Below are 14,354 nucleotides of genomic sequence, written 5' to 3'. Positions count from 1 at the left end.
TATGGACAATTAAAGAATATATTTGTAAAAATCCATTTCAGTGCTGGCTTTTGAGAATCACCAATAAGCTGACATCAAAAAGTCAAAATAGATGCAGCATGACTGTCTTTAATACCCATGACTGTAACTTTAAAACCTCTCTGGCACTTCACACTTCATCCCCATGAAGGTTAAGTTCTGATGACTCTGTATCATCTTTAGCCGCCTTTAACCTTTAAGGTCTGTTCCTCAGAGGTTAATGTTATCATTCAGATGTTAGCCAGAAATCTGGCTTTGCCAGACCAGCTTCCTCTTGCTCTCTTTTTACCCCCTTCAGTCACTGTGACCATGAGATTTCATTCAGGGGAATTAAAGTCCAACCAGCATATGGCCATCTGGCACACATAACCAGATATTTGGGGTCAAAAATAGCTTTTGCATGCAAGCTTAAGTGCAGGCTAAGCTCTTATTGCACATCCAACTGTGTGTAAACATGTAAAACCTACTTGAGTGGTTTAGATTGGGCTTCATCACTTATAATGTAGCATGGATGTAGAAATTAATTGAGCTACTACCAAATTACTAACTAGTTTTTCTTCTTACTGACAATGCTTTGCAATTCTTTCACTTCCTAGTCTTTATTTAGAAAATGTCAAAATTTATTCTAGGACTTTTTAGTAGTTGTATGAGTACCAGCCACCTCAGTAATACATGGCCTTGTGTTCGTTGTAAGTAAATGAAATATTTAGAATAGCTTTTAAACTTGAATATGGTTTATTTGGGCTAAATTATGCATCAAGACATGAACAAATCATAGTGTTATTATGGAACAAAAGTGCTTTAGCTGTTCTCCGAAAGGGCCATAACAACACAGGCTTTTTCTATATATAAACCAGTGCTGTACAGTTTACTAAGTAATGTCATGCAGAATATTTTCTTAAGCATGCTTTATTAAAAAAATGTGACTGCATTCAGATCACAGAGAATACAAGAAATGGTATGTTGAAAGGACTAAAAGCATTACTTGAATCCTTTTTTCCCCTCTTGCTTGGAAGCCCCTCAGCACACATACCAAACATAGACAGTCTCCTTTTTCATCCAGCACTCTGTTACATCACACTTCCTCTATCCACCACTTCCCCCTGTTTTGTGCCCCTGACAATTACTGTGCAGTGATCCGAGGGCATGGTACTGCAAAACATCAACTAGAATGCTGACCAGGGAAAAGGATAACAAAAGTGTGTTTCTGTTTAGGCAGCATATCGTTAAATTCAGAGGGTTTGTTGGTCTTGTTTTCAATGCCACATGCATTAGTCACAGTCTGAGAGGACCCGTGTCCATATTTACATAATGAACTTTTTGAGGCACACGTTTCAATCAAAGGAGAAATAACTTTCCAGAGTAGCACCAACAAAGCTGGGACTGATGTTTCAGTGCTTCTAGCTGAAGCAAAATGCATTAAGGCATTACAAATCTGGCAGCCTGTTCACCGCCACTTTGTTTGAGCACCATGTCTTCACATAGTCTTTTCATTCTTCTGTCGATGGCTACGGTAGCTGCTGTATCTTTGTAAGTCCTTAAACTTGAGTATTTCTATCACCAGGTTATTTAAGACACAGCTATCACTTAAATGTCCCGAAATAGCAGAGTGATAGCAGCCACATGTGCTCTTAAATGGAAGCACGTCTTTGGCAGATGGCTCTGGAGGATGTTGGTGTGGATTAAATCGAGACTGGAGGTCTTTTTGTTGATTATTTTGATGTAGTGGTCGATGGAAAAGTGCATACGCAGCACTCAAAACAAGAGGTACATATGAAAATGTGATATAATATGTGGAAACATTAAAGGCTTAATGCTGTTAAGATGGCCCACTTATGATTTGTATGTGAATTAACTCTTTGTTAAGCTTTTTTAAGACAAAATGGAATGAATCTACAGAGAATAAGCTCTAAAGTCTCATTGTTCTGACTTCACTTTAAATGGTTATTCCCTCAGATGCTTCCAATCACATCATCTGTCATCAGACCTTTGCTGACACTAAAGGCCTAGGGATTTCAGAATTTGGGGTTTATGGTTAAATTCCTCAGACAGACACATCGTTTTACCAAAGAGCCAGACTCAAAGCAGGCAGAGTGAAGCTTGGTGCCAGTGGCCAGAGGCCTCCTTTGAGATCTGACTACGACGAAGCCTATGCAAGTGTGTCTGTTTGTGTTTAAAGAAAGCTAGCTATGTCAGCGGAGGGTGACCTCAGACAGAGGATGACAAAGAGGATTTGGTTTGGTTCCCTCTGATTTTGCAGCATCTTGTTTTTTTGAACAGAAAAATAAAGGTTTAGACGATTATATAGGCACTGAAGTCTTGTCATTTTAATGTAAAGGAAAGAAAAAAATACATCTTTAACTTCCTTCAAGTGTTTTCAGTGTTTCTCTATAGTGAAAGTGCATGAAGCAGCCAAGATAATCTAACCCTCATTTAACCCACTATTACATGACTCTTATCTAAAGCCAAATATTTGACCAAAGTAGTTATTGTCCCGCCTGATAAGATGCTTTGTTTGTCCAGCACAGATAAATGTGAGAAGGTTGTAGGATTGCCACAGACAGACCATCATTCATTACACATCAACTTCAACAATAGTAGAATAGTAGTAACGGTTCCTTTCCCTTCCCAGAATATGATGATTGATTTTAAATTTTCACCAAAAACTGAACACCACTAAATAAAGTGCTACATAGTAAAGCAACAGTGCAAATATATGCTCTTTTTTTTTTTTTACAGAATATGACAGTTGTCTACACGCTGTTGCACTTAACAGAATGGCGGAGACTTACCACTTTTTATTATTATTGATTCTCTAATATCGCTTTGTCCTTGGAAGAAGACTGTCTAATCTAAAAGACAAAAATGGTAATGTAATCTAAAGGACTCTGCTCTACCTTAAAGGCCCAAAAGGTCAGCGTTTAGTGAGTGGGTGACTTGGACACGCTAATGGGCTTAAATGGAGCAGCACTGCTGCTCTTACTACCGTAAGTGATGGCATATAGACTAAACCTATTATCTTTGCAATGCCCAAACACCTACTGGGTGCCTGTTGTCATCGGAGTTGATAACTGCTCGTTTCAATGCAACATTACACAGCAGTCCGTTGCTTTTTAAATTCTTTGTCACAAGCATAGTTATATGTCTGCAACATGCAGCAAAATGTACTGCAAATGTATTATCTTAGCCAGTGTTATTAAGAAACAGACGAAAAGCAAACATCAAAACGGGACAACTCATTTCTTAAATCACTCGAAAAGGTGTTTCCCCCTGCATCTACGTAGAAAACATAAAATATAGGGTGGCTGCCCCATATGAAGATGTGAGCATTCAAAATGTATTTAACAAATTACAACATCAGCTTCATATATCATAGAAAGACATGATGGCTACTACAGTCATTATTAGTATACATTTGAAATTTACAGTATTATAACAAAAAATTAAGGTAAAGCAGTATAGGAAATATTATATTTATGATAATGTTTTTGCCATATTTTGCAGCCCTATTTGTAATTGTAATAAAAAAAAAAAAAAAAAACTTGGCAAACACAATTAATTATAATTACTTAAACTCCCAATTAAAAGGCACTGTAGAAAAATATGAATTCAGTCTTGTTTGGCACACTGTATTATTGTTAAAACTTGTTTATCTTTAGACTATTATTTCTGTCCACATGGATCTGTCCTTTAGTATAATTAAAATGTCTTGCATACAAAAAAAAGTCTTGCATTTTAGGATCAATAAACTGTGTCTTAACGATAAGCCAATCATGAGAACTTGGCAGGGGGCTTATTGGCTTAAGCAGCGCAAACATCAAAACTAAAGTAGGGATTTCCTCTTTTAGGCTCTTATCAGCTGGAAAACAGACAGAAAATGTATCACTTTTCCACCGTCTGCTCACAGAAATATTGAACTTGAGACTGCTGTACAGATGCAACACCCACTCAGCTCTCTCTGTGGACTGATAACACTATTTTGTTTTTGGCTGGTTTGGCACAGAAAGGCATGATGCGATCCTAACTCAGAGTGTCTCTGGAAATGTAAGAATAACAAGCTGTAATGGAGGATTAATGTATGTCAAAGAGCCTCCAGTTTTATCTTGATCATGTCCCAGTGTCCACTGAGTTAGACGGACGACCACACAGCAAACAACCAACTGCTTAAGCTATCCTTAACCAAGTATATGGCAGCTATTTTAGCACAATAATTGGTTTTGTGTAACACCTGGCCTGTCACTGAAATTACTGTTTGGGTGGCAAAACAAACTGGCACTGAGTAAGTGCACAGGGACAGCTAGGCACCGGGCCAGGACAGATGGCCATGAGTTTCAGTTACAACAAAGCACAGAGGCAGGCAGGAGTGGAGATAATGCTTCTGTCTAATAATAAAATGATCCTTCGTACAGTACGCGACCCCCCCCTCCAGTGTTGGCAGCCTTTTTAATTAAATGTGAATTAGTGTCTGCAGAGAGAATATGAGAGCAAGCAGTGATGAGATGGAGATGTTAAAGCATCAGCTCTTGTATCCCCCCCCCTCCAAACATCTGTGGATGAGTTGTGATCTGGTAACCAGTGATCCATGCACTACCTACTAGGGTTGTCCTGATTCGATAGTGATATCAGAAATAGGAATTTGTATGTTTTAGCCACAAAAAAATGGCTCAGTATGATGGATTTTCTTTGTATTGTAATCTATAAGAAATCAGCTGGCTTTTAAGGTAAATAGATGCTGACCAGATTGACCAGTAGCTAATGTGTGACAGTTCACATCAAAACATACTGCAAGTCATGCCTTGAAAAACAAAATATCTTTCCTTTAAATTTACTAAACTGTCACTAACATGTCAAATTGTAAATATTTCATAAAGCTTCCATCAACCATTTAATTTAATAAGACAAAGAATCTAGTTTTGATTAAAATAGTCAGCAGTAAAAATACACATACCACATTACATCCGATCACAGTTTTCTTTGTACTAGAATTTGATTTGATTTATGAATCACTCTTACCTAACAGGGAGTGCCTGAATAAAGTGAAAAGTGGCTCTCGAATGGTTGATTAGATGGTGTATTTGTCTGCACTGCTGTTCTTCTTCCTGGTGAGCTCTGTCTCACACTGATCACACTTTAATGGTTGGAAGAGCTGATCATGAAGTTTTCATTTTTGTGGAGTGTCTCACTATAAAGAGCATTTTTCGGAGATGTAGAATTGTGTTTTATACTACTTTGGGTTTTTTTTTCTTCTTTTAATTAATTAATTTATTTCTTGTCATCTTTTGGCTTCAGATTTCACCGGAGAAGAGTCGACTGGGACCCTCTTCAAGCGTTTTCATGATTGATTTCACTAATTGTAGAAGGCAGCTTGGCAGCTCCTTTGCATTAAAAATGAGTGGCTTGTCAATTAAAAAAGGCATTTAATTATTAATCATGTAAGATGTTTTTAAATTATTTAATCTGATAATAAACAAATGGTACTGAGTCACCATTGCTCACCTTTCAGTTGGCTGTACAAGAGCTGACTGAAGATAACTCACGGCTTGTCAAGGCATGTTTACTATGGTTTGCGTAGCAGCACGTTGCATCATACATTGTGCATCATCTATAGAAGTCATTCATTTTTCCTAAAGTTGTTCACTCACTCTAGTTATTCTAGTTAGTCAGTCTAGATGTTGCCTTCTTCTGCTGTCATACACACAGAGTAAATAATAGTAATAATAATAAAAAAAAGACTGGACCAGAAATAAAACTTGACAGCAAGACTGTTTAGAGGGCTGTGTTGAACTAATGTGTCATAAAGGTGTTTGTGTTAGATGTGCCAGCAAACTAAAATTTCTTACTTTGTCTAAACTCTGTCTTGTTTGTTTTCTTCTTATTCTTCTACAGGCTTTGCAGCCTCACTCTGAAGAAGCTTGTTGTCCTCAAAGAACTGGATAAAGAGCTGAACTCCTTGTCTATAGCTGTCAAAATACAGGTGGGTGAGTTAATCTCCCATGTGTGATTGGAACAACAGGCTCGGTTGCAAGACACTTGATAGCAGTGTGTCACGGTCTGAAGTCTGCACCGTCTCCCACTTCTTTTCTGCACGCTGTTGAACATAAGCACATAACCTCGCCGATGATAAGACATTGTTCTAATCCTGCTGGTTGATAAAGCCGTCCTTAGCGGCACAGAAAGCTAGTGCCTCACATCCACTCGGGACAGGCAATACCACTCTAAGCAGAAGCATTAGCACCTTAAGACGGATTGTGCATCTTGCATTGATTGCTTGTGCATACACGCACTGCTTAGTCTCAGTGTTTGTTTAGCATTTATCCTGAACACTTTGTACTGCCATCATATTTAAACCTGGGGTTCGAGTCCCCAGATTTCCAGCAGAGAGGAACCACAGCAGGTCCTTGAACACTGCCCTATATATAGAGCGAGTTTATTCAAGAAGTATCATTATTTAGCATGCAATGCTATCGGGAAGGCATCAAAGTAGTTCCGATTTCATTCTCACCCTTAACAATGACCTGAACCCCACAGCCAGAGTGTAAAGAATAATGTTCAGAGACGAGACAAAAAAAGCTGTCATGATACAGGTTGAACAACCCTGACAGAGGCCTGATGTCAGCATCATGGAGACATCCCGGGCAAACACAGAGAGACAAAAGCAACAGATCTAAATTCATGTGCCAAGAAGTTGATGTTACAGCATATCAGTATCAGTATTTTTTTTTAAAAAGGGCATCATAATGTAAACGGACACCCTTAGTGTCAATCTGAAATGGTAATACTGAATCAGATCAGAGGCTAGACTGATATGTAGTGGCACACTCTTGGACCCCTGCCTTTCGTCCCCTATGAGGCTGCACAGTTTTAAAAGACACAGTCAGCAGTAAGTCAAGCAGCAGTTGCAAAGATGGTTTACTGTTGCTGAAAATGCTGCTTTCTAGGCAGACCTAAGACCAGCAATTAAACCTTAAGTGCGCAAAGAAACACATACAAGTTTGGTAAAATTAATTTATTCTAATAGGTGGTTCTGAATTTGCCCTAAAAAAGAAAACAAAAATCACATATTTAAACCTACTTGTAATTAAGGATTAGTTTATTTAACTACTTGAAAAGCTCAGGGGAGGAGAAAGCGATGCATTACACTTGAGAATGCTTGTTTTCCCTGTGCCCTTCACATTGTATAAGATACTGCTGCATCCACTTACTTTAAAGGTTTTATGTGAGCTCAGTGAAAATTGATTAATGGTTGACATAAAAAGGCATAAGGGTCAGGTTTTACATCAGCATGTCCGACAAGTTCACTTCACCAAGGAGAAGCCGCTTGGTGTATAACTCTCCCATTCTTGTATATTTGGTGTGTTGTGCAACAGCTCTGCACAGATGGCGAGTAAAGCCATATGTTCACATTTGTTGAACTTTAAACCACGTTGTGCTGACCCTCCTGGGTTCAGCAAATCTCTGTTGACCACTGCTTAAGCTGAAAGATGGCCAAAACACACACTACAATTGAAGTTTGCAGTTGTTAGCTTACAGATACAGTTTGAAGGTTTGAAGGTTTGAAATGTAACAATGTGCTTTTAAAGGTATTAAGGCTGTAGAAAATGGTGGTGCTGTAGTGGACACTGTCAGGAGGTTAAAGGGGTTGGTGCTGCATGGATTAATGATGGTAACACTCGTAACATAATTTTGTTAAGAGCCTTCGAAACAGCAAATCATTTTTCTAACTATATGAGATAGATTGAAGTTGATAGTGTCTTGTATTGGTGTTGTAAGCTGATCAACACATTACCTTCAGTTATTCCAAATAACAGCATTCAAAACCTCAGTAATGTGCCAGTTTCCTGTCCTGCTCATAATATTATGAGATTTAATTGAAACTGCATGCAAAACTGGACAACTCTATTTAAAGAAAAAGTAATTATCCTCCTGTTACCATGACGTCATCCTGGAGGCAAATGTGGCCAACCAAGTGTGGCTGTATCCATGAGCTACTCATGTCTCTGGAGCGTGAAATCTCCCCATTTCTGCTGAGCTGCCCTAAGGAAAGCAGAGGAAAGCTCTGCTCGCCACAGCTCCGGAACTGGAGCATTAAATGCAATTTCCAGCAGGTTTGACGAGGGAGAACAGAGACACTGAGGGGATAAAGAAACAAGCTGGCGAAGATGACAGGAATCTCAGGGTTTTGTTTTCACACAGTGAATGACAAAGCCTCATTACTGCATGCCATTGATTGTCTGTTTAGGGCGGCCAGGGGCTGTCAGTATTTTTTTTCCCTCTGGGGCTCATCAGGTTAAGTGGCTTGCACACACACACACACAACCCTTGTAATAACTAACCAAACGGATAGACTCTCAAAACTCAACAGTAGGGATGATGAGATTGCAATTTAGTTTCCTTGGAGACAATCTTCTGTCTCCTACCCCGTGGGCTGCTGGGTCTTTAAAGTAACTTAGGCCCGCTCAGACTGACTCATTAAATGTTCTGCATGTTTCTCAACATGGTCTGTTACTGTACATTCTCTACATGACTGCATTTATTGTCCAGTATGTGTGTGCAGTTGCGTGGGGCTGTAGCCAAACATTAATGTCAGTTGGACTATGATAGGAAAGTCATGCAATTCTCATTTCAGTAGAAGCTAATGTCCAAAGCACTTCCATTTGCAGTATACTGAGATATGATCCAATTACAGGTCTGTCATTGTGTGTTGGGAGAAAGCAGAAACCTTAAATGCCTTTAAAACCTCTTTAATACAATTTCACATAGAGCTTTTGTCCCGCTCTGAAGTCACTTCCTGTCTTTGCTTCACAGGAGGGATTTAATTTTGAGAGTTTAACGTGTTTAAAAAGGTAACCTTGAACTTGTTTTCCCACAGGCCTACAGGTCCCCCCTCTAATCTGCCCACCCTCCCCCCAAACAGCAGAGTAGCTATAGCAGTGGAAAGAGGATGGGCAAAAGGGAGCGAAAGGACATTGAGTGCAAGCTTAGCCTGCCAAGGCTCAGTATTGTTAATGCATGTCATGCAGTTTCAGAGTACTTGGGTTTTGTGCCTTGATTCATTGTCCTAGTCACTGGGCATGAGAAAAGAGTGCATACAAGGGCCCTTTGTGGAGTTTCGGTTAGTGACGAGGTCAGACTCAGAGATTTACCCTCTTTTTTTCTTTTTCTTCTTTGTATACAAAACAAGAGCTGCAGCTACTGTCAGGGCCCTCAGCATGTCCTACTGTGGAGCATACTGAGCTGTTATGCTGGCTAGAAAATCATTTCTACTCCTAAGCGACTACATAAATGTTAAAGGGAAATATTCTTCACCTACAGTTCTTCCAGGTTTTTCTACATTTCATCTTGTGTATTTAATTGTTGACATTGTAGTAAAATGTTATTTTTAAAGCTTTCCTCTTCTATCTGAGGTAGGCTATAACTGTAAGGTTATAGCCATTACTGTAAGGTTACAGTAATGCATTTATATATATATATATATATATATAAATATATATATATATATATATATATATATAAAGGTATAAAAAGGTAGGGGATATCTTCAAAAGGTAGGCAGTCCATCAAAATGACAATTGGTAGACAGATACTCTACTGTAGTGACAGAAATGGTTGAGTCAGTAAGCAATCTTACCATATTTAGCCTATATTTAGATTAACAGCTTCATGCATTTAAATGCATCCTTATTTTCCTTATTTAAAAAAAAAAGAAGCTGTAAGCATACACTACCGTTCAAAAGTTTGGGGTCACTTCCCTATTGAATCCCATGGCAAAGTGACCCCAAACTTTTGAACGGTAGTGTATATTCAGCCTTCCTTTCAGTCTTATACACACACATACATTTGGCCCATCCCTATGTAATGCACACAAAAGAACATGATCATACATGGAATAATCTGCTAAGGAAGGAGCAGAGAGGACAAGAAGCCGGTGTACAGCTGGTGTGGATGACTGTGGATCATTCTGTTGTTTTTAATGTAACCTTCTATAATCTATAATCCCTGAGTTGCGATGGGAGAGCTGACGGGGCCTTTTTCATATTAGCTGAGTGCTGATATGAATTTGGACCTTGACCTAGCTGTGTTGGAAAGTATTTTTGTGAATCAAACCCCAACTATGCATCCACTCAGACATGAAGCAAGTGAATCTTGGATTTCTGTTATACTCTTTTACTTCTGAATGTAGTTAGAGGCTCATAAAAAATTGCCTCAAGTAACACAGGATGCATACAAAACTGGATAAATTAAAAATGTGGAAATGAATCAAACTAAATCAATCTATGAATTACTTAGTTGAAATACATTTTTAGCATAACAGTCAATTCAGATATGAATGTTTTATTACAGAAATGGCTCACATAAAAGTTGATGTATGGTAAAGTAATGAAAATAAATATATTGAGGTAGTAATAATATGGCAATCAATGTTAATGGGATAATGTGTTGATATAAATTTAATCCATAAATGGCATTAACAAAAGCAGCGCATTTAACTCAAATAATGTAGAATTAAATTCCTCACTTCTACTTCTCTCAAGTTGAAGTTGGTAATGCACCAAAGTGCATTATCACTGGACTACATTCAACCTACAATAACACATGGCTGCCAAGTACAAAACTAACACCAGCAGCATTAGTAGCTTAAAACTACAAGGTATTAACTCACCCCAAATTAATAGTAGTGCTCCAATTACCCTATGGTATTACGTACGCTTATCACAAACTGTTCTTAAATTGTTGTAAGGTTGCTTTAATCTGGTTTGTGTCTGCTCTGACTACATGGACAGAGAGAAAAAGGAATTTTTTTGTGTTTTCTAGGTCTTTATTTTACTTCGAAGGCAGTGCACACAGTTAGTCTGAAATCTGGGCCCATCCAAACATTTAAAAGGCTGTTTATGAATAAACTGTAAGCTGAACCGTCTGTTGTCGTGTTGATTCCTCAGCACACACCCAACTGTGTTATTTGGTATCTGTTACATGATTTTGCATTGCTAAGGAGGTTAGGATCCAGTGCCTTACCCACTACATCAAATTGTACAAGAATATATCCCCCAAGTTAGTTCTGCTGGCAGGTAAGGCAAATAGCTGGCCTGAGCTTGGATGGCTTGTGAAGCCTTTTCATTCTAGCTGTCGAGTTGCTAAACATGTTACAAAACAGTCTGTCTTCAGCTCGGGCAACTGGACATAGACTGAGACCAAAACTAGACAAGCAGTTTGTGTCCTCACACTCAAGGTCCCCCTTTCAAGATTAGAACAGTAAAAAAAGAAGCTTGTTTGAGGAATTAATCTCAACCTGGACAGTGAACAGGATCCACTTTAATCCATGAGAGAAGCATGCTAAAGGCTGAGACAGGTCATCTGGGGCCACGCTGTGTTGTTCACCTTCTATTTTGAAGAGACTTGCCACAAGCTGTAGCATTTAAATCCCTGAACAACTTTGCATCAGGTCCTAAGATTAGCTCAGGCGATCAGTTTTTCTCAACCAGAATAGGAAGCATTAGATAATAAAGCTTATGCAGCTTGAAGTAACAGCACTGAGACAGTGGCTCTTCATTTCCAACAAAGATTATCGGTGATAATGTAAATATATCAGCACTCTGAGGGCATGGTCTTTTTTTTTAAACTCAAGCTATATATTCCTTTAAATATATGATCTTGGACCATTTGTTTTTAAGATGCTAAAAGAGCATGGCTGTAATTAGGCCTCTGTAGTGGCTAAATCACTCAGCATAAATTAAGTCACTTTTTCTACAAACACTCTTCCCTAGAAAGCGGTGAGAGTGTAGAGGACTGTTTGTTCTAGTCTACCATAAGGTGTGAATCTACATAAATGTGTGAATGTGGAGCAGGCTGTTGACTAGAATGAGTGTTGCACATTTGTTCCCTGATGTCTGAATACCCCTTTTAGGAAGCAACTAAAAATGTGTAAAATAGATGTGGAACTCCTCCTGGAGCATATTGAAGGTACCCTAGTCTTTTTTGTATTGTTAGAAATTTCACCTTCAAACAGTTCAGTCCAGGTGCCAAGTTATTTGGTACATTTGCTTTCAACAAAAGGATATACAAACTAATACTTTGTCCATATTGAAGTATACAAACATGATGAGGAAGCTTTTTCAAAAAGACCCATTTGATGTTAGCCATTTTAAAAAGTGGGAGCTATCACATCGCCACTGTTTGATTATAGCTTGCCAAGTTAAAATATTATGGATCAAGTTATCAAAGCTAAGATAGTGTAAATGTTTGTTTTATAGCCCTTGTGCTTGTGTGTTACGCACTAAGACATGCAAGGTTTTGGATTCATTTTCTAGAAATTATCAGAATCTGGTGATTTTATTTAACTCTGGAACCTGAATTTAAAGTAGATTTGTGTATTTTTTTAAATTATCTTTTGGTTTGGTGTTGCCAATCTAAATGAATGTCTTTTGGTACCTTAAAAAGAAAAACTAAAAGCTTTATGTACTGCATTTGTGTGCTTACAATGAAATTTTGCATTACTTTGTCCCCCAGGGTTCGAAGCGTCTTCTGAGATCAAATGAGTACGTCCTCCCTCCCAGCGGGCTCATGGAGACGGACCTGGAGCTCACATTCTCACTACAGGCAAGCGCTCTGACATTATTGTGTAAATTTTCACAAAGATGCGAGAGTCACTTGACAGGCAAGATTATCCACTCGCTTTCCTCTCAAACTGCATCAGTCGACTTCTTTTTGCATTCATACATACTTAAAGTAAATAACATCAATTAAACCAGGCTTAGTTGTTTAATATTCTATCCCACAAATATGTCATTTAACTTTCCCTCATGTGAGTTAACAGTAAATGTTCAGTTATACGTTATGACATTTATGTTCTGCAGCAGCTACACAGGTTTTGACATGAGAGCGCTTTAGATTACTTGCTTTGGACAGCATTAGCACCGCTCCTCTGGTTTATATTATGTGTTTAGTGTTGATCAGCAGATGTAACTGTCTGATGGAAGACACAGCCTGATGTTAGTCAGCGGCACACTCATGCGCTGTTCACTGACTGTTGTCCTCTTGTCAAAACATAAACGTCATGTTTGTGTCCGTATACTTTTACAACAACTGATACCTGATTTGAGGCATTTAGGAGACATTATACCTGCAGCAAAAATTTGCATTACACACGCCCTGAACAGGCGCTGCTCTACTTTTACAAAAGGTAAATGTGACAGTGGACTATACAGGCAACTGACTTCATTCTGACAATAGATAAAACTTTTGAAATGGCAACGGTGCCTCTTTGTATTATACAGAGATTTTTATGAGCACCGGTTGGAATTTTGATATAAATACTTAAATTGAGAAATATTTGGTGAGTCCTGGTGCCTGACCCTCTGCATTTCCACCACAAGGACCGGTTTCCCTCATAATGGTCCTGGTCAAGCTGTGGTACATTAGAAACCCAGCCTTTTGTGTGGTTGTGTACTCCTAGTGTCCTTCAGTCATTTCACGTTCAGTATATGCTGTATCATGTCAAGTCTATTAAAGGACGAAAGAAAGTGTAGGGACTGTTTAACCAGCAGAAGAGTGAATGAGGAGGAAAATAAAGCAACAAACCTGCGTAATTCTGATTATTTACAAGCAGGAAATTACCTTTAAATAACCTTTAAATACACCCTAGACCAGGCATAGGCCTGTTCAGTCCTAGAGAACCGCAGTCCTGCAAGTTTTAGATGTTTCCCTGTTTTAACGCACCTGATTCAAATGAATGGATCTTGTTGGAAGTTGTTGGATCCATTTAATTTGAACGAGGTGTACTGGAGCAGGTATCTAAAACCTGCAGGACTGCTTCTCTCTTGGACCGAACTTGCCAACCCCTGCTCCAGACCTCCGCACTACCCTTAAGGATGGTGCCACATCGCTGTTGCAGAAGAGTCACATACATTTTTTATTTTTTTATTTTTATTTTTTTGCTAGTGTATTTATTTATGTAAGCGTTGCGTAATTTAAGGTCATTAGTGTCTTTGACAAATATTGTATTATAAAAAAAACACAAAAAACCAAACAAAAATAACATGAATTCCTTTAAACAGAGGGATCCCAAGGGCTAAAAGTACAAAATGCTTATGATGGAAACTGAGCTAAAGTGTACTTAAAGGATTGTAAGGATTAAACTCCCAGATGAAACGCTGGATGCGTGTTGATGTTTTTATATGCTGCATTTTGGGGCAATTAACTGGAGCACAGATGAATTCTTGCAATGGTGTTGTCTAAGTCAGTGTTAAAAAAAAAGTGGGAGTTAAATTAAATTTTGTCTTGTTATACAAACTGTGACCTTAAAAAATTTACAATTTTAACTTAAGTAAAATATATGCTGG

The 14,354-nt window shown here is 38.4% G+C and overlaps 1 protein-coding gene across 2 annotated transcripts in view; it reads left to right on the top strand.

Annotated features, from left to right (window-relative positions):
- zmp:0000000755 (phosphofurin acidic cluster sorting protein 2) overlaps nt 1-14,354 on the top strand; it is a 47,940-nt gene that overhangs the window by 11,934 nt on the left and 21,652 nt on the right. For both annotated transcript variants that reach the window (XM_042010256.1, XM_042010255.1), the window contains exons 2-3: nt 5,905-5,992; nt 12,523-12,612. In XM_042010256.1, the coding sequence (XP_041866190.1) occupies nt 5,905-5,992; nt 12,523-12,612 (178 nt within the window). The remainder of the gene's footprint in view (nt 1-5,904; nt 5,993-12,522; nt 12,613-14,354) is intronic.

Source organism: Melanotaenia boesemani, chromosome 16 (genome assembly GCF_017639745.1).
Source record: "Melanotaenia boesemani isolate fMelBoe1 chromosome 16, fMelBoe1.pri, whole genome shotgun sequence".
Classification (NCBI taxonomy): domain Eukaryota; kingdom Metazoa; phylum Chordata; class Actinopteri; order Atheriniformes; family Melanotaeniidae; genus Melanotaenia; species Melanotaenia boesemani.
Note: the sequence above shows the minus strand (reverse complement) of the source record. Positions and strands in the feature narration are given on the sequence as shown.